The sequence below is a fragment of the Chiloscyllium punctatum genome, chromosome 40, assembly GCF_047496795.1.
Source record: "Chiloscyllium punctatum isolate Juve2018m chromosome 40, sChiPun1.3, whole genome shotgun sequence".
Lineage (NCBI taxonomy): Eukaryota > Metazoa > Chordata > Chondrichthyes > Orectolobiformes > Hemiscylliidae > Chiloscyllium > Chiloscyllium punctatum.
This window is the reverse complement of record NC_092778.1, coordinates 41,912,040-41,934,568: the sequence shown is the minus strand read 5'-3', so window position 1 is coordinate 41,934,568 and position 22,529 is coordinate 41,912,040. Positions and strand designations below refer to the sequence as shown.

The window sequence follows — 22,529 nt, the reverse complement described above, 5'->3', positions numbered from 1 at the left end:
AAGCTCAGCAGGTCTGGCAGCATCTGTAAGAGAAATTAGAGTTAATGTTTCGTGCCCGATGACCCTTCCTCAGAACTACAATTATGACATTCTTTGTTGCCCCCCCACCACTTACGTGGCTTCCTGAAGCAAGGTTCCATGCTCTGTTTGTTCATCCATCCTGTAGTCCCCCTCTCACTCAAACAGACTTCATGCCTATTGGACAATTGCAAAGGCTGACTTTCTTGCACTACTGGCATCTGAGACTCCTTACCAGCCTCATTCACAGTCACACCCTCCTGTTCTTGATTACTGACCAAATCTGAAGATCCTATTCAAAGATTGTGACTGGTTTCTGCTACAAAGAATCCAGGTAACTTCCTTCTTCCCTGATAAATTGCAGTGGTTATAGTTCAGAGGTCATAAACTCTCAGCTGAAACTGCTTGAATTTGAAATACTTACTGAAGACATGGTTGCCTGGATCACAATGGTATCCAGGAGCTCCCATATGCTGCAATTTTGATGCTTCACCTGAACTGCCGTGTTTAATGATTCTTAATTATTTAAATGTAGTGTTCACTTACTTCCATTGCATTTTCTATATTTTATTTTAATGTTACCACCAATTTGTTTACTATATTAAAACGTTAACAGCAGAAAACGTCTTAACCACTTAGTACATACTCACTGAATAGCTAGCTTCTTTCTTTGTAGCACAGCAAGAACCAATTTCAGCTTGTTCTAATGAATGGTTTTCGGCTTTTGAAGAGATGATTTCCTGCATAATGAAGGAGATGATAAAAACAATGCCAATGAGTTTATCTTATTCTAATACACAGTGCTAGTGATTTGTATGCTAATGCGATTTGCTTAGTTTTTCATAGTACTATTGTTTTGATTGTGGCAGTGCCTCATGATCCATTTTCTCCTAGTTGACAGAATAGCATTGATAGATAGACCAAACGCAGGAGACATTGATGATGTTTCTCAATTTATGACTAACCTTGGTTCACCGACATCAGTGGCAACTGCTATTTATGCAAAGCTGTGATTAGTCACATATGTTGCTCACACAAGTGTCACCAGCTGCCATTGGCCTGTTCCCTTTTTGCCATTATTAATAGCAATTTCCTCATGGTATCCATATAGTATGTGAACTTACTAGAGACATTGCAATTAGCTCATTTCTTTCTGCAACCATTCTCAAGTAGTTTGAAGCTGGCTGCAAGTACATCTGGAGGTAAGTTCCAAAATCTCTGGAGTAGTACTGAGTGCCTCCTGATGAATTTGTTTAACGCCCATGTCAGTAAGGTCAACTGCAGATATTAATGGTGTTGTCACTGTTTCGAGAGCTGTCCAAACATCAACTAACTCAAATGCTATCCTTTCTTCACCAATATACTGATTAAAAAAACAGGATAAATAATTAATATCATTGACTGCTTCTCTTTCAGGGTATGCAACTTTGTATGTACCTTCCTGTAAATGTATGGCTTTGAAGTCAAAAGCTTTTTGGGGCTTAGCATATAACCCAGACCTTCAGAGCAATTTTGGGGGAAAGCTGCATTATGTGAAAATATCAAAGGCTGTTGCATTTCACCTTAAAAGAGCCATTTAAAGGATAGGATGTCTTCCTACTGTCTTGAATAACATTCCTCCCTCAACCAACACCATATTAACAGATGTTTGTCTTATTGAATTCCAGGGGATTTTCAAATCTGCATGGCTTGATGTTGCAGCAAGCTGTGGTTGCCTTTACTAACCTATTAAGTACCTTGGTTGGGCACTATTTTTATTAAAATAAATGAGGTTAATATGATTAAATATTAATATGAATAAAAATAGAAAATGCTGGAGATACCCAGCAGGTCTGGCAGCATTGCAGAGAAACAGTGTTAACATTTAAAGTTTATGACATTTTATTTGAACTTTTGTCATAAATGTTATGCATGTATTTTGTGCATGAAAACTTGACCTTAATTTTCTTGATTTTTTTCTACTGGTCTTCAAAGCTTGTTCAAATTCTTTTCTTATAGATGGCTTTTTGGACATTGTCTTGATGCACGCTGGATCTCAGCAAGCAGCATCAACATGGACCTCCTGAAAGGGTAGAGTACAACAAATACATTGTTTAATAAACCTATATTGTGCCAGATATCTATGGTGAAAATGTGGAGGATTGCCCTTTTTTGTTCTGCAGAAGAGGCAAACTTTTGTTTCATTTGCTAGTGTCCCCTTCTCTGTTATATAGCTCTCTTAGAGACACTGCATGTGAAATTGTATCAATATCAATATGTGGAATTGATGGCTTTCCTCTGTACTTCACATCCCAAGAGTCATTCTTGATTTGTGATTTTCATCTGTGCTTATGCTTTTTATTATGCGAAATCTGGGAATCAGTGGCCAATTTTAATGCTGTGCTACTCAGCACAGATCGAGGATCATACCTGGAACATTTTTGATTTATATAACTTAGTACAGTATAAAGGATCAAGAATAAAAACAAGGAAATGATGCTACACCTCTACAAATGTTTGGTCAGATCACATTTGGAGTATTGTGTTCAGTTCTGGGCATCATATTTAAGGAAAGATGTTAAAGTCTTGGAGAGAGTGGAAAGGAGATTTACTAGAATGAAACCAAGAAATCACCTTAGAAATAAGGAAAGATTAGAGAAATTGAGCTTTTTCTCTGAGAAGCAGAGAAGAATAAGAAGTGACCTATTGTTGTGTTCAAAATTATGAATAATTTTTACAGGGTAAAGAAGGATATTCTGTTGCTACAGGTCATATGTCAGTAAATAGGGGGTCACAATTCCAAGATTGTCAGCAAAAGAGTTCGGAACGAAATGGGGAGTAACTTTACTACTTAGAGTTGTTAGGAATTGGAATGCGCTGTGTAGGGGAGTGAGGGATGTGAATTCCATTGGAGCTTTCAAAAGAGAGCTGGATATATATTTGAAACTAGTGAATTTGGAGGGCTATAGAAATAGGGCTGCAGAAAGGCGCTAGCTGGGTAGCTCTTTTGGGAGCTGGTACAGATACAAAGGTTGAATGGCCCCTTCTATACTGGAAATTCAATAATTTCATGTTTCTAGTATTAAGCTAGACATTACACTTATCCCTGAGCCTTAAAATAATGTTATGTGGGTAGGATCTGTGAAGGCAATGCTGTGATCCTAATGGTGAAATTGTGCTATTGAAAGCAAAGTTAGGAGAATGCCATTGTGTAAGAAATGTTTCATGTTTTAATTAACTATGGCTTGTACACACGGTGCAATTTTTAAATCATTGCTACGTCAAAGTTCTAAATTTCTCCACTTTCCAGCATTGTAAGACTACTTCCATCAAGAGGATTCAAGTGATTCATAAGAAATCCCACATGAGCAAAACAATTTGTGATGGGCCACAAATGTGGTCTGCTAGTATTGCTCAAGTTCCAAGAAGTCGTCTTAAAAATGAAACAAGACAACAGCACATCAGTTACAAATATCTACCCTCCTTAAAAGTAGGAACATGTACATGAATTCACCTCATTGTCAACAACAATGTTTTATTTCTGTATAGAGATGTTAATATTGCAACAAGGGAAAATCAGAATATCCCCAAGATATTCTAGAAAAATAGATACTGTTGTGTGCATACGATACATCTGCCACCATCAACTGAGGCTCTAATGACGTGTTTGTGGTTCTAGGGTTGCTAAGTCTGGTTTCACCTGAGTGGTTGCATTACGAAATATTCTGTCTCCAACCATCCCACTCCCATATTTCATTATCCAATCAGACTAGACTTGTCCTTAGGGACAGGTTAGCTCACATTACTGGACAGCTGGTCTGCAATGCAGAGAAATGCCATAGTGTGGATTCAGTTCCCGCTCCAGATGAGGTCATCACAAAGGCCCATTTTCTCAACCTCATTCCTTGCTTGAGACATGGTCATGCTCAGGTTAAATGCACCATCTTGCTGTGATGAGAGAGAAGCCATGGTCCTCTAGGACTGTTACCCCTTTCACGATAAGTTAAATGCTTTGAGGTAGAATCTATGCCTACAGTATCAACTCAGAGTTTGAATGCAAACAACCAGGTACAATAAAGCCACCAATCTACTGGCTGAGTTTCCTTTATATATATTTTAATAGATATTCTTAATCCTTTGAATAGAATTGGCTTTTGTTGTCACATATACTCAAATTAGTACAGTGAAAAGTGTAAACATCACTTAGGTATACCTTCTTTAGTTACAAGACCTTAGACAATAGAGAAATAAAATGTCCAGCGTTGCAGAAATAAAAGTTCAGAATGGTAGACCATATTGCCACCTAGCTTCCAAACTTCATTGGGTGCTGGCTCCAGACTGTGCCAGGCTTTACTTGGAGGATCATGGGACTGGGAGATTGCTTCAGACCACCATTCCAGGTCGAGGATGCCATGTCGGGCTGAGGCTGCCATGCTGGGAGGATGCTACAACAAGTGGGGAGGCAGCTACGCCATGCCAAGCCACGCCAGGAGGCTGCTGTCCAGGCAAGTTATGATATATCTCTGGAGCAGGTGGAACTCAGAGGTAGGGGCATTACCCTGCACCACAAGAATCCCTTACATGCGTTTTACTATAATTACCTAATTAGTCCATAAAAGCTATTTGCCTTCTGACTTAACTCTTAGGTAGTTATCATCCTATGAAGAGAATTACATACTAACTTAAGACAAGCAAAGTCCTAGCAGTCATACTCATGTACCATATAGACAATGTACCAGACATTACCATTACCATCTCTGGGTTTTGTCAGTCCCACGAATAGGACAGATGGACCAAAGGTGGCAGTACAGTGGTACACAGTTGGGAAGGAGTTGCCCTGGGAGTCCTTAACATGGACTCTGTACCCCATGAAGTCTTCTGGCATCATATTAAATAGGGGCAAAGAAAACCTTGGTAATTACTACCTATCACGCCACTTCAGCTGATGAATCTACTTCTTCATGTTGAACACCTATTGGAGGAAGCGATTTCCTGTGGAAATGACATCACCAACCCAAAGAAACCCAAACATATAAATAGAAAGCAGGAATTTTCAGCATTGCTTCGCCTGACACCCACTGAAGATGTTACCTAGTAGAGTATCGAAACGTCTGGAAATGAACCTTCCAGCTCAGCGAGCAAACTTACACCCAAAACCTCAAGCTGAGCTACAAATCTTCTCAAACCTCACCGCTCCCAATGTTGTAATGCAATCTGACCAGACATATAGCTTATACAGCTTCAACAGTACATTTCTGCTCTTATATTCTAGTTTTCTTGAAATGAATGCTAACAAAAATTTGCCTTCCTAACTACCAACTGAATCTACCTGTTAACCTTGAGAATCTTGAACTAGGATTCCTTAGTCCCTTTGTGCTTTAGAGTTCTGAAGCCTTTTATCATTTAGAAAATAGTATATGTCTCTATTCTTCCTATCAAAGTACATAACCTCACACTTTCCCACATTGTATTCTATTGCAACTTCTTTATCCACTTTCCTACTCTAGTGATTTGAATCAGGTGGATCCTGTTAATTACGAGATCCTTGATTGGGGTTGTTAACCTGGACCAATCAGGAAAGCCCTGGCTAACTAATATAAGCAGGGGATAAAAATAAGCACTACCGCTGTTCGGTGGTAGTGTCAGAGTAAAAATAGGCATTACCAGGAGATTTTTAAAAAACAGGAGATTTGGAGTCTCCTTAGTTTAGAGCAAAAAAAAAGCAGGTGATAGAAATAAGCATGACCGCTGTTAGGCGGTAGTGTGGGCAGGTGGGACTAGATTGGGTTGGGATATCTGGTTGGCATGGACAAGTTGGACCGAAGGGTCTGTTTCCCTGCTGTACATCTCTATGACTCTATGACTATGACAGGATAAATAAATAAAGATTTCTGCACTCATTGTTCTTCACTGTGTCCCACACCTGCACACACGTGACATGGGTGCTGGGGAATAAATAAGCATGAGCGTTGTGAGGTGGTAGTGTGGGGGAAATGGGAAAAAAATACAACTATGAGAAAAGTTTAAAAAATATATAAGCAGGGGATAAAAATAAGCACTACCGCTGTTGTAAATATAAAAATCAACATCTTACATCATTACAGACTGATGAGCATCCAACCACATATTCATGCCATCATGAAAACTATGTATTTCCATCTATATGTCAGACATTGCCCCGTTTTGGTTCATCTACTGAAATCTTGTTTACCCTTCTGATAACTTTGAATATTCTAATTTAAACAGATGCCTGACTAGTCTACCCCATTCTGTAAGCTTGTGGTCATTCAAATCTTTCCTGCCCATGTCTTAAGTCACGCTAACTCTCAGCCACCTGTCACCCTGATTATGTTGATCCATAGCCTCACCACTCCCTATTCTTATTTGTTAGGTTATAATGTGGGGGAGAGAAAAAAAGGAGAAAAAATATAAGCAAGGGATAAATAAATAAAGATTTCTGCACTCATTGTTCACTGTATCCTACACCTGCACACACATGACATGGGTGCTGGGGAGTAAATACACACTACCGCTATTAGGCTATGACAGGATAAATAAATAAAGATTTCTGCCCTCATTGTTCTTCACTGTGCCCCACACCTGCACACACGTGACATGGGTGCTGGGGAATAAATAAGCATGAGCGTTGTGAGGTGGTAGTGTGGGGGAAATGGGAAAGGTAGTGTTGTGGAAATTAGAAAGGAAAAAGAAAACAAAATAACTAGCAAAAATATTAAAAGAAGAAACAAATATATAAGCAGGGGATAAATAAGTAAAGATTTTTGCACTTGTTGTTCTTCACTGTGTCTTACACCTGCACACACACGACATGGGTGATGGGGGAAAATAAACAGTACCGCTGTTAAGTAGTAGTATGGGGGTTATATAAAAAAAGGATATGCAGAATCTCCTCAATTCAAAAAAATTATAAGCAAAGGATTTAGAATCTCCTCCTCAGTTCAGGGGACCTACTCCAAGCTCTGGCCAGTCAGAGTACTGTGCACAATGAAATAAAGGGTGACCTGATGACAGAATACCAGCTTCTGTGCAGTTATTTCACTAGGCTGTCCATGTTCTTCTGCAGTCTCCTTGCTTCTTCAACTCTACCTGCCCCTTCACCTGAAAGTATTTTGCAAATTTAACAACAATACCCTTGGTTTCTTCGTCCAGAACATGAATAGTTGTGATCCCAATACTGACCCCTGCAGAACTCCACTCATCACCAACTGCCATCCTGAAAAAGTTATCCCCACTTTCTGCCTTCTGCCAGTCAGCCAATCCCCTATCTATGCCAGTACTTTCCCCAATGCCATGGGGTTTCATCTTATTTAGCAGTATCCCTCGCAGCACCTTGCTAAAAGCCTCCTGGAAATCCAAATAGATCACATTCACTAGCTCTCCATTGTCTAACTTGCATATTACCTCCTCAAAGAACTCTAGCATATTTGTCAGACATGACCTCCTCTTAACATAGCTGTGCTGACTATTTTCTCATGCACTTCCAAGTACTCCACAATCTCATCCTTAATAATGGCCTTTAAAAATCTTACCAATGACCAAGGTTAGGCTAACCAGCCTATAGTCTCCTGTCTTCTACCCCTCTCCCTTCTTAAGCAGGGATGCTACATTTTCCACTTTCCAGCTATCTAGGACCCCCTTTGACTCCAGTGATTCCTGAAAGATCACCATCAATGCCTCTACAATCTCCTCAGCAGCCACTTTCAGAACTGCAGGATGTAGTCCATCTTGTCCTTGTGATGTAACCACCTTAAGATCTTTCAGCTTCCCTAGCCCCTACTCCCTAATGATGGCCACTAAACTTTGCCCCATAAATTCTGGTATTCTGGTATTTTCCACAAAGAAAACTGATGCAAAATATCTATTCAGTTCCTTCACCATTTTTTTGTCCCCCATTACTCCTCCTCCAGCCTCATTTTCCAAAAGTTCAATGTCCACTCTTGCTTCTGTCTTACCTCTTAGATATAAGAAAAGTTGCAATCATCTCTATACTACTAGCTAGTTTACTGACATATTTAATCTTCTCTGCCTTTATTGCTTTTTTAGTTACCCTCTACCGGTTTTTAAAGCCAGGGTGGCTTTTTAAAAAAAAAGTGTTGGAGAAAGACTTTCTAAAGAGTAATAAGTTTTTTGTTTCCACTGGAAGAGTTTATGAGTGAACAAAGTAAACAGCGTAGTGCGTTAAGCTTTTCGAAAGAAGATTCTGGAATTTTTGGGGGTTTAGGAGAAACATCATTGATTGAAGAAAGTTTTTGGATTTCAGTTGGGCAGTTCTCAGGGTTTTTAGCTGAAGCTTGATGTGTAAAGCAGTTGCTTCTGAGAAAGGGAGAAGAAAGTCTCGAGTTGATTAAAAGTTGGTTACCTTCATGTCAGGAGATCAGGAAAAGTTCCAGATCAGAAGTATTTGGTTAAAGCAAGGAGTGGTTATTTAGAATTAGAATAGATTTATTGTCATCTGTACTCAAGTATAGAAGTACAGGAGTACAGTGAAAAGTTTACAATGTCACCCAACATGGTGCCATCTTATGTATAAGGTACCTAGGTACAAATCTTAGATGCAAAATAGAGATAAAATAAGTTACATTACCTTACAGGTATTCATATTATAACTTATAGAAATAAGAACTAAAGTTAAAAAGATAAACATTACAGTCTTTCTGTAAAGGACCTGCAGTAGATTAACACGTGATCTGACTGGGCTCTCAAGCCACTGACTGCCTGCACCGGTCTCCAGTCCAACAACTGTCCCCACTCCAGGCATACTGGTTATCCGACTCTGCTCAGGGTACACTGGCTGTCCTCACTCTGCTCAGGCCTCCAGACCACTGGCCATCCTTGCTCTGCTCGGACTTGCTCCACTCCATGCCTCCAGCCTGCTTTACTCTGGCCCTCAGCCACTCCAATGATGTCACCGCTGCTCCAAAATAAGTATTTTTTAAAAAAAGACTAAAAATAAACTTTGAAAACAATGAAGAAGAACAGGAAAAGAAAAAAAACCAAAAAGGATTGAATTGGTGAGCCCCGGACTGAGGAGCTCTGATGCTGTCTACTCTGTCGCTGCCATCTTGGAGGTTATACTCTGTTATTTGCTAAACAAAGGGAACCAGCAGATTCTCACGACTGGAGATTGAAGCCACAGCTAAGTCAAACTTAGATGAGATAGAGAAGAGATTTCTCTGTAGTGTTTGAACACTGTAATGTTATTGGGATTAACCGGATTGTATTTTTCTGTATATTTTGGAATCTTTAAATATGCATTATATATAAACAGTTGGCTCATTGTATTTTACTTTTGTCTCTTTTGCATAATAAACCTATGTTTTATTGTTGAATCCAAATTTATAACATTGCACGATTATGATGGAATTTGAGAATGAAGAACTTAGTTAAAAATAACTGTGCTTAACTTAAATAAGGGAACAACAATGATATGAGGATAGAATTAACTATAATGGACTGGACATATAGATTAGCAGGAAAGACAATAAGCAAGCAGTAGAAATCATTTAAGAAACAAATTCATGACTCAGCAAAAATGTACCCAGCAAGGAGGGAAGATTCTAAGAGAGGGATAAACCAACCATGGCTACTCAAGGAAGTTAAGGAAACTATAAAGTTGAAAAAGAAAGCATATTGGGAGGCAAAAATCAATGATAGCCCTGAAGACTGGGAAAATTCAGAATCTAGGAAAGGAACACTTAAAAAAAAAGAAATAAACTATAAAGGCAAACAAACAAGGAAATAAAAATTGATAATAAGAGCTTCTTTAAAAAGAAAGAGAGGTCAAAGTGAACATAAACCCCTGAGAAAATGAATGTGGGGAGTTGATTATGTGGAATAAGGAGATGGAACAAGACGATTAAACAGATATTTTCCAGCAGTCTTTACGGTGGAAGATATTATGAACGTCCCATTAAAGAATATGAGGGACGAATGAAGTACCATCACCATCCTTAGAGAAATAGTATTAAACATACTAATGGGGCTAAAGGCAGATAGGTCCCCAGTTCCAATGATTTGCATCTGAGGATCCTAAAAGAGGCAGCTACAAATATTGTGGATGCATTGGTTAGAATATTTCAAAATCCCTTGGATTCTAAAGAACCTGAGGATTAGAAAGTTGTAAAAATGTCACCCTTGTTCTAAATGGGATGGAGGCAAAAAAAAATGGGTAACTATAGCCTGATGAGTAACATCTATTATTGGAAAAATTAGAATCAATTATTAAGAAGGTAAGAGCAGAACATTTGGACAATCATAATCTTAGGAAGCAGAATCAGCATGGCTTCACGAAAGGAAATTTGTGTCTAACTAGAGTTTATTGTTGGGCGGGAAACGTTGAATGGGGGTAAAGGGTTCTTTAACAGATTGGCTTTCTGTGATTAGTGGAATTTCACTGTGATCAGTGGAATTTCACAGGGATCAGCGCAAAGCAAAATAGTTAGGAGAGGGAAGATGTATTAATTAATATTTGAAACTATTTTTGTGTGAGCAGTAGCAAACTTGCCTCATGAATTTTAGGAAGTGTAAATATTGACAACATTTGTGAATTACCCTTAGAGTTGGGATAGAACATAGAAAATAGCAGTAAGTAGTGGGAGGTCATCTGACACTTTAAGCTTACTCTGCTATTTATAGAATCATAGAGATGTACAGCATAGAAACAGACCCTTTGGTCCAACTCGTCCATGCCGACCAGATATCCCAACCCAATCTAGTCCCACCTGCCAGCACCTGTCCCATATCCCTCCAAACCCTTCCTATTCATATACCCATCCAGATGCCTTTTACCACTTCTTCTAGCAGCCCATTTACCACCCTCTGTGTGAAAATGTTGCCCCTTAGGTCTCTTTTATATCTTTCTCCTCTCACCCTAAACGTATGCCCTTGTTCTAGACTCCTCCATCCCAGGAAAAAGACCTTGCCTATTCATGCCCCTCATGATTTTATAATACTCTATAAGATCACTCCTCAACCTCCGATGCTTCAGGGAAAACAGCCCTAGCCTATTCAACCTCTCCCTATAGCTCAAATCCTCCAACCCTGGCAACATCCTTGCAAGTCTTTTCTGAACCCTTTCAGGTTTCACAACATCCTTCCAATAGGAAGAAGACCAGAATTGCATGCAATATTCCAAAAGTGGCCTAACCAATATCCTGTACAGCCGCAACATGACCTCCCAACTCCTGTACTCAATACTCTGACCAATAAAGGAAAGCATACCAAACTCCTTCTTCACTGTTTTATCTACCTGCAACTCTACTTTCAAGAAGCTATGAACCTGCACTCCAAGGTCTCTTTGTTTAGCAACACACCCTAGGACCCTACCATTAAGTGTATAGGTCCTGCTAAGATTTGCTTTCCCAAACTGCAGTACCTCGCATTTATCTAAATTAAACTCCATCTGCCACTCCTCAGCCCATTGGCCCATCTGATCAATATCCCATTGTAATCCAAGGTAACCTTCTTTGCTGTCCACTACACCTCCAATTTTGGTGTCATCTGCAAACTTACTAACTACACCTCTTAAGCTCACAACTATATAAATGACAAAAAGTAGTGGATCCAGCACCGATTCTTGTGGCTCTCCACTGGTCACAGGCCTCCAATCTGAAAAATAACCTTCCACCAGCACCCTCTGTCTTCTACCTTTGAGCCAGTTCTGTATCCAAATGGCTAGTTCTCCCTGTATTTCATGAGATCTGACCTTGCTAACCAGTCTCCCATGGGGTACCTTGTCGAACGCCTTACTGAGGTCCATATAGATCACACCTACTGCTCTGCCCTCATCAATTTTGTGAGACATGATTTCCTGTGCACAAAGCCATGTTGACTATCCCGAATCAGTCCTTGCCTTTCCAAATACTTGTATATCCTATCCCTCAGGATTCCCTCCAACATCTTGCCCACTACAGACATCAGGGCTCACTGGTCTATAGTTCCCTGGCTTGTCCTTACCACCTTTCTTAAATAGTGGCACCATGTTGGCCAACCTCCAGTCTTCCGCACCTCACCTTTGACTATTGTTTGTATAAATATCTCAGCAAGAGGCCCAGCAATCACTTTCCTAGCTTTCCACAGAGTTCTAAGCTATACCTGATAAGGTTCTGGGGATTTATCCACTTTTATGCATTTCAAGACATTCAGCACTTCCTCCTCTGTAATATGGACATTTTTCAAGATGTCACCATCTATTTCCCTACATTCCATATCTTCCATGTCCTTTTCCACAGTAAACTCTGATGCAAAATACTATTTAGTATCTCCCTCATCTCCTGCGGCTCCACACAAAGTTCGCCTTGCTGATCTTTGAGGGGCCCTATTATCTCCCTAGTTACCCTTTGGTCCTTAATGTATTTGTAAAAGCCCTTTGGATTCTCCTTAACTTTATTTGCCAAAGCTATCTCATGACCCTTTTTGCCATACTAATTTCCCTCTTACATATACTTCTACTGACTTTTTACCTAAGGATTCACTCAATCTGTTCTGTCTATACCTGTCATATGCTTTCTTATTTTTCTTAACCAAATCCTCAGTTCCTTTAATCATCCAGCAAACATCACCCAGTCAGCTTTTGAAAGTTCTTGCCTAATACCGTCAAAATTAGCCTTCCTTCAATTTAGAACTTCAACTTTTAGATCTGGTCTATCCTTTTATATCTATCAGTATTTTAAAACTAATAGAAGTATGGTTGCTGGCTCCAAAGTGCTCCCCCACAGACACCTCAGTCATCTGCCCTGCTTTATTTCCCAAGATCAAGTTTTGCACCTACTCTCGTAGGTACATCCACATACTGAATTGGAAAATTTCCTTGTACATGCTTCACAAATTCTTTTAAGCCCTTAACACTATGGCAGTCCCAGTCTATATTTGGAAATTTAAAATCACCTACCAGAACCACCCTATTATTCTTACAGATAACTGAGATCTCCTATCAAATTTGTTTCTCAATTTCCCTGACTATTATTCAAAATGCCTGTGGCAGATCATGCAACTTCTGTTCCTACTTTTTCTCCATATCTTTTGATTCCTTTTGCTAAATCTAGCTCCTTTTTGAAAACACTCAATGTTTTGGACTTAACTGCTTTATGTGGAAGAGATTTGCTTGAGCTTACCACTTTCTGGATGAAGAAATTTCTCATCTCAGTTATTAATGGCCTATCTGCATATTCCCTAACTGTGACCCCCAGTTCTGGATTTCCCGGCCAGCAAGAACGTTATTCCTGTGTTTATCCTCTCAAGGCCTGTTTGAATGTTATAGGTTTTTGTGAGATCCTTCCTCGTTCTTTTGAACTTGAGTGAGTATAATCCTAACTGATCCAGTCTCTCTTCATGCATTCATCCTGCCATTCCAAGAATCATATACATTCATAGAATCCCTACAGTGTGGAAACAGGCCATTTGGCCCAAGAAGTACACTCTAACCCTCCAAAGAGTAACCCACCCAGAACCATTCCACTACCCTATTACTCTACATTTCCCCTGACTAATGCACTAAATCTACACATCCCTGAACACTATGGATAATTTAGCAAGGCCAATTCACCTAACCTGCGCATCTTTGGATTGTGGGACAAAACCCATGCAGACACAGGGAGAATGTGCAAACTCCACACAGGGAATTGCTTGAGGCTGAAATTGAACCCAGGTCTCTGGTGCTATGAGGCAGCAGTGCTAACCATTGAGCTACCATACTGCTCATTTGGGTAAGTCAGTTGGGTAAACCTTTGTTGCACTCCCTCCATAGCCATAGTATCCTTCCTCAGAATAAGAGACCAAAAGTTAAGCACAATAGTCCAAGATTTGGATAGGCTTGCTGCCCACATAGTGAGTATATGGAATATTTTCTTCTTTGTGCTCATTGTGGTGGAGTTGACTGATAAGATGTTATCTTTATAAAGGAGAGGGGAAATAAAGAGATGAGAAAGGAAGAAAACAAAGATAATTTCAGTTATCCCACAGAATACCTTCTGATACAGAGCAATCCGCATTTGGCCATGAAAATTTCCAGATCTGTAACCAAGTTGCACAAGCAACAATGTTTTATTACGATGCTCTCACAAGGGGGCAGCAATGTGGCATTCATGAGAAATTCTAGTCAGGGCTTCAACTTCTGCTGAAGAAAAAAATTGAAGTTTGAGGATTTAATACAAAAAAAGTAATGCAAAAGGTTTAAATTATAGCTTTTTTTAAATCTCTAAAACATTGTACATGATTTGTTTAATGATTCAACAAAAAAGGTCTGTTGGTTTTGTGATGTGATGAGTGGCAATATCTGTAAACATGTGAAATAAGAAAGATAAATTTGAGTATTTTCCAAAAGATGAGAAGCTAGGAATTGTAGAGAAGCAAACAGATTTGAAAATCTGGGACACAAATAGTTTAAAACTAGGTAACAGGTACAAAAAGCGATTAAAAAGACTCTTGGAATGTGACTATATCTCAAAGGCTTGGTTACAAGCGGGAGAAAAATGATACTGCACCAAATGGAATTTCAGTCAGACTTCATCTGGAGTAACTGCATTCAGTTCTCAGCATCAAACTTTATGAAGGGATATATTGGGCTTGAATCGTGGTGTAGAATGTTAAATAATGATAATAGATTGTATAAATCTGCGTTCACTTCAGTTGATTTTGAAGGTAGAGGGCTGTTTGGATTAGGGTATCGCAAATGATAAATAAGCTTCAGTAGAGAATTTGATACAATTCTGCCTGGTTGTAGGAATCTAGGACAACAAGTGATAATTTTAAAATTAGGATCAGACCATTCAGGAATAAAATCAGGAAGCTACTTTCATATTTACGGGTGTAAAAATATGGAACTCTGTCCCCAAAAGCCTCTGGATAATATAACAATTAGAAGTTTCTAAAATAACTCCACAGAGGTTGGCATCCCGTCATAAAGTCACCTGTTATTTACATGTGAAAGTTTCTTGTCACTGATCCAGCTCCCTCAGAGCCAACTCTCAGAGTGAACAGTATATCTGATATTCTTGTTTTAATCTGTCAGATAGATTAACACACCCAATCAGGGAACTCATATTCTGATGTCCATCTGGCTGACCACATTTACAATCACTACATTCCTCCCCAGCTGAGTCAGAGGTCATAGGCTGTTTTTATTTAGATCCTCCTGGACCATTTTAGCACTGTGTCAGTATCCTCCAACATGCTGTTGGATATGACAGTGTGGAATGCACAGTAGCTCACTCTTGCACTTAGAGCATCTTGGAAGAAATTTATTGTCTATCCCTGTAGTTGCATGAGGGGTAGTCCTAAATTATCGGAACCAGGATAGTTTGGTATCTAGTGAGGTGGCTTCTTTAAGCCTGCCTTCAAATTTGGACTGCTCTTTCTGTCAAACCATTGGATGATGGATGATATGGAACTGTCCTTATATGTTGAATGCTATTCGACCCGAAGGAATACTCAAATTCCCTGCTAGTAAATGCTGGCCCATTATCTGTGATCAATACTTCTGGGAGTCTGTGTGCTGCAAAAGATGCATGCAGCTTTTCAATTGTTGTCCCCGTATTTGACAAATGAACTTGTTACGCATCCCATCGCTGAGTGGACATCCACAATAACTAAGAACATTGAGCCCATGAAATGACCTGCATAATCGACATGTAACCAAGTGCAGGGTTTACCCAGTCATCCCCATGAATGTGGGAAAGTTGCTGATGGTAATTTTTGTTCTTGATGGCACTCTGGGCACAGATCCACCAACATGGCTATGTCTGCATCCAATCTTGGTCACCAAACATAACATCTCACCAACATCTGTCATTTTGGAAACTCCTGGATGACCCTGGTGGAGTTCAGCCAGCATCTGGCAGTAATCTTTACTTGGGACAATCTCTCTTGTTCCCCAATTATCAATAGTGGAAGAGCCCAGCACATCATTGCAAAAGATAAGGCTGAAGCATTAATTGCAATTTTCAGCCTTTTTCAGTGGACCCCCCCAGCCTTACAAATAACAATCAGCTGATTCAATTCACTCTACATGATATCAAGAAATGGCTGGAACCACTGGATACTGCAAAAGCAATGGACCCTGACAACATTCTGGCAATAGTACTGAAGACTTGTGCACCAAAACTGCCACTCTTCTATCTTAGGACAAATCCAATCCAGCCAATTCCTGCCCCATCAGTCTATTCTTGATTATCAGTGAAGTAATGGAAAGTGTAATGATTGTGATGAGGTCAGCCAAGTAGACATCAGTGTGTGAGGGCCCTCATTGGGGCTGTTAATCTGGTCTAATCAGGGACCCCTGGCTGACAGATAAAGAGGAGTGTCTAAAAAAGTATGAAAAGGGGATACAGAATGAAAAAAAGGAGTGTCAGACATTCTGACACTGAGAGCTGGACCAGTGTCAAGGACATTCCACATGGAAATAAAGGGAGACTTGGTGACAAGATACCGGCCTCTGTGGAGTTATTTCAGTGGTGATGAGAAGAAACTTGCTCATAACAGTGGTCTTTGAGTTGGTGTAAGTAGTTCTGGCATCGTGCTGTTATTTGGGCAACTTGACTCGTTCAACCCTGCTGTTGAAGACTGGGCCCAGTATGTGGAAAGAATGTGTTTTTTTGCCCCAGGCAAATGACATCAGGGCAGATGAAAAGCAGCGAGTAATCCTCCTGACAACTTGTGGATCTGCAGCTTTTACTGTTAATTGGAGCCTTACTTTCCCTAAGACATCAGATACTAAAACCTTTTAATAGTTGATGGATTTAGTAAAGGAATACATGACCACAAGCCTCTGCCAATTTTGAATCGCTATCAGTTTTATTTGGCAATTCGAGAAACAGGGAAATCTGTATCAGGATTTTTGACTTGGTTCGGATGACTGGTAGAGGCATGTTGCTTCAGCTCAACCCTTCATGAGATAGAGAGACTATTTGATATGAGAGATTAATGATGTAATCATGCAAAAGAACCTACTAGCTGAAGACCCAACTAGACTTCAAACAATTAATAAACTGATTTTATCATTGGAAATGTGGCAAGTGAAACATGAGTTGTCGGATTTTTTAATGGGAAGTGGACACCCTTGCCAGTCTGACTGAGCTTGTGGAACACTACTTGAGTGGAGGCAATTGCATGTCCACACTCAAGACATAACCTGATCAGAGGGACTCCAGGTCAGCTCACAACAAAATCCCAAAACAAAGTCAAGCCTTGCCTACATGGTTAAAATTTTCTTCAGGATCCAGGCTGGCAAGCATTGTAGTTGCTGCCTTAAGTCAGCAAATATATCCTACTAGACCAAAATTGAGTAAGAGCACTCATAGGCCAGTCTCCAAGTGCAGACCCTGGAACGCCCACCTACATATGATTTGGAACAATAAATCATTCAAATCAGAACCAAAATAAACATCTAGTTAAATGGTCAGCCAGTTCTAAGGGAGGTCAATCATGGCATGGCCGCTTCAATGATTGCAGAACCAGTCCTTAACAAAATTGCTTCTGGACTCCAACTCTATAAGGTCATAAGGGTGCAAGACCTTGGCTGGACTGAGAACCTATACTGGGGAACCTTTAAAAGGAACAACTTCGGTCTGGTCTCCTTTGAGAAGAAGCTGGTTCAGTTACCACTGATTGTAGCAAAAGGGTCAAGCCCAAGCTTGATGGGGTGAAATTAGTTAAGAAATTCACCTAGATTGGCTCATCATTTTTTGATTAGAAAATTACAGCCTGTAATGAAGTCCTAATTAAATATCCTGAAGCTGTTCAGAAAGGTCTAGGGATTATCAAAGGAGTCAAGGCCACCTTGCATGTTGATCAGGAAACAATTCCACGATTCTGCAAGGCCCATGCAGTGCAATTTGCCTCACAGGCAAAAGTAGAGGCAAATATCAGAAGACTGGAAAGCAAAGGAATCAGCAAGTTGGTATAATTTGCCGGAGTAGCATTGGTTGTACTGATTTTAAAAACTAATGGTCAGTTCGCCTTTGTGAGGATTTCAAACAAACGATGAACCTTTTGCAGCTGGATAAATATTTAATCCCTCACAGAGGATAGATATGTAAATCTGGCAGGGGAGTGCTATCCTTCACAAAGCTGGACATGAGCCATGCATACTTGCAATTGTGGCTAAATGACGATTCCCAGAAGTATGCTACAATTAAGGATTTGTACCAATATTCAAGACTGCCATTTGAGGTATCATCAGCCTGTGCAATTTTTCAGGGGACAATGAAGAACATTTTTCAAGGTCTACCCCAGGTCGCCATTTATCTAGATAATGTGCTAATAACAGTGAAGACCAGTAAGGAGCACTTGGAGAACTTGGATGAAATCCTTAGGTATTTCTCCCAGATGGGCATATGCCTAAGAAGGGAAAAATGTGTGTTTCCAAGTGACCTACTTGGACTAAGGAGTCAACAAAACTGGGTTAAAGTCATTGGAAGATAAAGTGAGGGCAATCACAGGTGCCCTGGCTTCCACATCTCTACTTGGGCTGGTGAATTATAATGGAAGACTCATACATAACAGACATCATCCTGGCACCTTTGAATCAACTCCTAAACAAAAAGGTCAGTCTTGGAAATGGCCACATTACCATGTCCTAGCTGTCAGGGAATAAAGAAACAGCTATGATCCTCTAACATATTGACATACTATGATGCCAAGCAAGATCTGGTATTCACGAGCGATACCTCTCCATATGGCATCAGGGTAGTATTATCTCATAGGTGCCCAATGGACAGGAATTCTCAGTAGTGTTTGAATCCAAGACCTTGGCTAATGCAAAGCATAAATATACCCAGATACAGAAGGAAAGTTTGGCAATCCTACTTGGAGTCAAGAAGTTCCACCAATACCTTTAGAGACGTAGATTTGTAATAATAACAAACTACAAACCCCTACTAGGCCTACTTAAAGAGGACAAAGCAGTGTTGCCCATATCTTCAGGCTGAATTCAGCACTGGGCTTTAATACTAAGTGCACAAAATTACAAGTTGAAACAGCATCCAAGAGACCAAGTAGCAAATGTGGATGCATTAAGCTGCTGCCTCCCATTGGCAGATACACCACTAACCGTGCTACCACTGGAAGAGGTTTTAAATTTTCTGAACACACTTAGTCACAGCTGACAATATCGGACTTTGGACACAAAGATCTAGTCCGAGCAAAATGGAAACAGCTGGTCGTGATGGGGCTAAGGAAAGGGCCTTCATAACCAGAATTGAAACCTCTTTGGACCCAGAGAGACCAGATCACAGTAGAAGATGACATATTACTGTGGAGAGCACGAGTGATTGTTCTCAGCAAAGGCAGCTGCCAGATACTCCATCAGCCTTATCTAGGGGTTTCCAAAATGAAGATATTGGTGAGAGATTATGTCTGGTGGCCAGGATTGGATGCAACTCCCCCATATTTATGGGAATGGCTGGCTAAATCCTGGGCTCAGTTACACATCAACTATGCAGTCCTCTTCATGAGCTTGATGTTGTTCGTCATTATAGACAACCATTCAAAGTGGATGGACATGTATAGAGTTCATTCATCAAACACAGGGATGATGATAGAAAAACTGCATGCATCTTTTGCAATACATGGACACCCAGATGTGTTGGTTACAGATAATGGGCCAATTGCCAGCAGAGAGTTTGACTGTTTCCTAAAGTTAAATATGTAAGGACAGCTCTATACTATCCATTGCCTAATGGTCTGACAAAGAGCAATCCAAACTTTGAAAGTAGGCTTAAAGAAACAGTCTCACTAGATGCCTAACTGTCCTGCTTTCTATATGATTATAGCACCACCCTTCTTGCAACTACAGGGATAGCTCCAGCAGAGTTTCTATGGGGAGAAGACTCTGCACCAGATTAAATCTAATCTTCTTGGACCTGGGGAAGGAGACTGAAAGTGCATCAAGAATGCCAGTGCTGGATGCCAAACTCCACCAAGCAAGAGAGGCAGTTTATTGCAGGGGACTAAGTTTGGTTAAAACCAGGAGAATGGTCATATATGGATAAGAGGCATAGTTGATGCGAGTTCATGACCAGTGACGTATAAAATTTGTGTTGAAATGACAATCCTGAACAAGCACATGGATCATATGAAACCTGTGAACTCTGAAATGGGGTGAGATCAAATTAGGTCCATCTCCTCAGAACAGTCAAAAGCTTTTGGAACCCATGGGTTCTGTCTCTCTGTCAAGTATTGAAGAGATCTCTGAATCCGAGATGGACACAGCAGATCTTGTTGCATCAATGCCTATGCGCCAGAAGAGAGTGAATTTCTCCTGAGAATCCCCAGGCATAAGAGGCAAGCTCCTGTGTGTTGAGCACTGCTTGTATCCAATTTAGAGTCAGAGGAACCTGACTGGGTGCTAAAACATCTGAGGACGTGTGACAAGAAAACAGACTGGCATATGGCTATGGGGACTCAGGGTGGGGGATATGTAGTGATTGTAAGGAGGTCAGCCAGGTGGACCTCATATAATGAGATCCTTGCTTGGGGCTGTCTGTTCTGATCAGGGAGCCCTGATTGACAGATAAAGTTAGCTCTGAGCATCAGAATGTCTGACTCTCCTCATTTTAAGGGAGCAGGACCAGTTGTGGTCTTCCTAAGTGTAAATAAAGGGTGACTTGGTGATGAGATATTGGTCTCTGTGGAGTTATTTCAGAATGTATCATCAACAGCGCTATCAAATAACAGCTGCTCACTAATAATGTGCTTAGTGACGCTCGGTTTGGGTTCCATGGCCACTCTGCTCTTTACCTCGTTGCAGCCTTGGTTCAAACATGGACAAAAGAGCTGAATTCCAGAGGTGAGGTGAGAGTAACAGCCCTTGACATCAAGGTTGTATTTGACAGAGTGTGGCATCAAGGAGCTCTAGCAAAACTGGAATCGATGGGTATCAGGGAGCAAATTCGCTGCTGGTTGGAGTCATATCTTGCACATTGGAAAGATGGTTGTGGTTGTTGGAGGTTAGTTATCTCAGCTCTATGACATCTCTGCAGGAGGTCCTCAGGGTAGTGTCCTAGACACAATCATCTTCAGCTGCTTCCCTCCATCATAAGGCCAGAACTGGGGATGATCAGTTATGATTGCACAATGTTCAGCATTATTCATGACTCCTCAGATACTGAAGCAGTCCATGTTCAAATGAAACAAGATCAGGAAAATATCCAGATGTGTGCTGACAAGTGGCAAGTAACACACATGCAATACAAGTGACCATCTTCAATAGGAGACAATCTAACCACTGCTCCTTACATTAAATGGTTTCATCATCACCAAATCCTCCACTACCAACATCTTGGAGGTTATCGTTGACCAGAAACTCCACTGGATTCACCATAAAACACAATGGCTGCAAGAGTAGGTCAGAGGCTAGGAATACTACTGCAAATAACTCATTTCCTGACTCCTCAAAATCTGCCCAACATCTATAATGCACAACTCAGGAGTATGATGGAATGCTCCCCACTTGCCTGGATGGGTGCAGCTCCAACACTCAAGAAGCTTGACACCATCCAGGACAAAGCAGCCCACTAGATTAGCTCCACATCCACTCCCTCCACCATTGACGCTTAGTAATAGCAGTATGTACTACCTACAAGATGCACTGCAGAAATTCACTGAAGGTCCTCTGACAGCACCTTCTAAACTCAGACCACTTCCATCCAGGAGCGTAAAAGCAACATATACATGGGAACACCCCCTCCAAGTCACTAACTTGGAAATATATTGCTGTTTGTTTACTGTTGCTGGGTCAAAATCCTGGAATTCCCTCTCTATAAAGGCATTGTGAGTCAACCCACAGCAGGTGGACTGCAGCAGTTCAACGATGCAGCTCACTACCGTCTCAAGGCCAACAAATATTGGCCAGCCAGTGATGCCCGCATCCCATGATTGGAAAAAAGGCATTTACTCAGTGTTATCTGTCAATGTTTTCTAATTTTGGGAGGTGACTCTTTGAAGTTCTTGCTATTTTTGAATTTTGTAGCACTTCACCCAATGGAAGATCAGCAGAACAACAGAGAAGTCCAATCCTGTGATTCTAAACACCGTCCATTAGCTATACAGGAGCTTCTTGAAACAAAACATATTCAGACTTTGAATAATCCTTTGACAAAATTGTGCTTTAGAGGATATTAATAAAACTAAATTTTGCAAATGCCCTCACTAATCAGCTGGATGACATTTTGTAAAACGTTTTAGAGATATTAGAGATTTTAATGTTTGCACTTAAAAGAAGTAATTATTTTATGTTTAGCAGGTTTCATGTTCCAGCTTGTTTAAAATAAATCAGAGCAGTATTGATATCTGTCTGGGCTCAAATGACCTACGAGTGGTATCTGAGTGCTTGAGTGGAAGGATGTGTTAGAACATAGAACAATACAGCACAGAACAGGCCCTTCGGCCCACGATGTTGTGCCGAACTTCTAACCTAGATTAAGCACCCAGTTGTTCACTGACATGGTGATGCTGCTGGGTGATCTGCATGATTTTGAGTACTTCATTTCATTAACATTGGGACAATGACTTGCAGC

General features: G+C 40.5%; 1 protein-coding gene across 3 annotated transcripts in view; it reads left to right on the top strand.

The window, feature by feature from the left end:
* The window catches only part of LOC140464494 (ankyrin repeat and fibronectin type-III domain-containing protein 1-like), a 924,898-nt gene that overhangs the window by 61,777 nt on the left and 840,592 nt on the right, over positions 1-22,529 (top strand). For all 3 annotated transcript variants that reach the window (XM_072559619.1, XM_072559620.1, XM_072559618.1), the window contains one exon: positions 2,017-2,088. In XM_072559619.1, coding sequence (XP_072415720.1) covers positions 2,072-2,088 — 17 coding nt within the window. In that variant the 5' untranslated portion in view covers positions 2,017-2,071. The remainder of the gene's footprint in view (positions 1-2,016; positions 2,089-22,529) is intronic.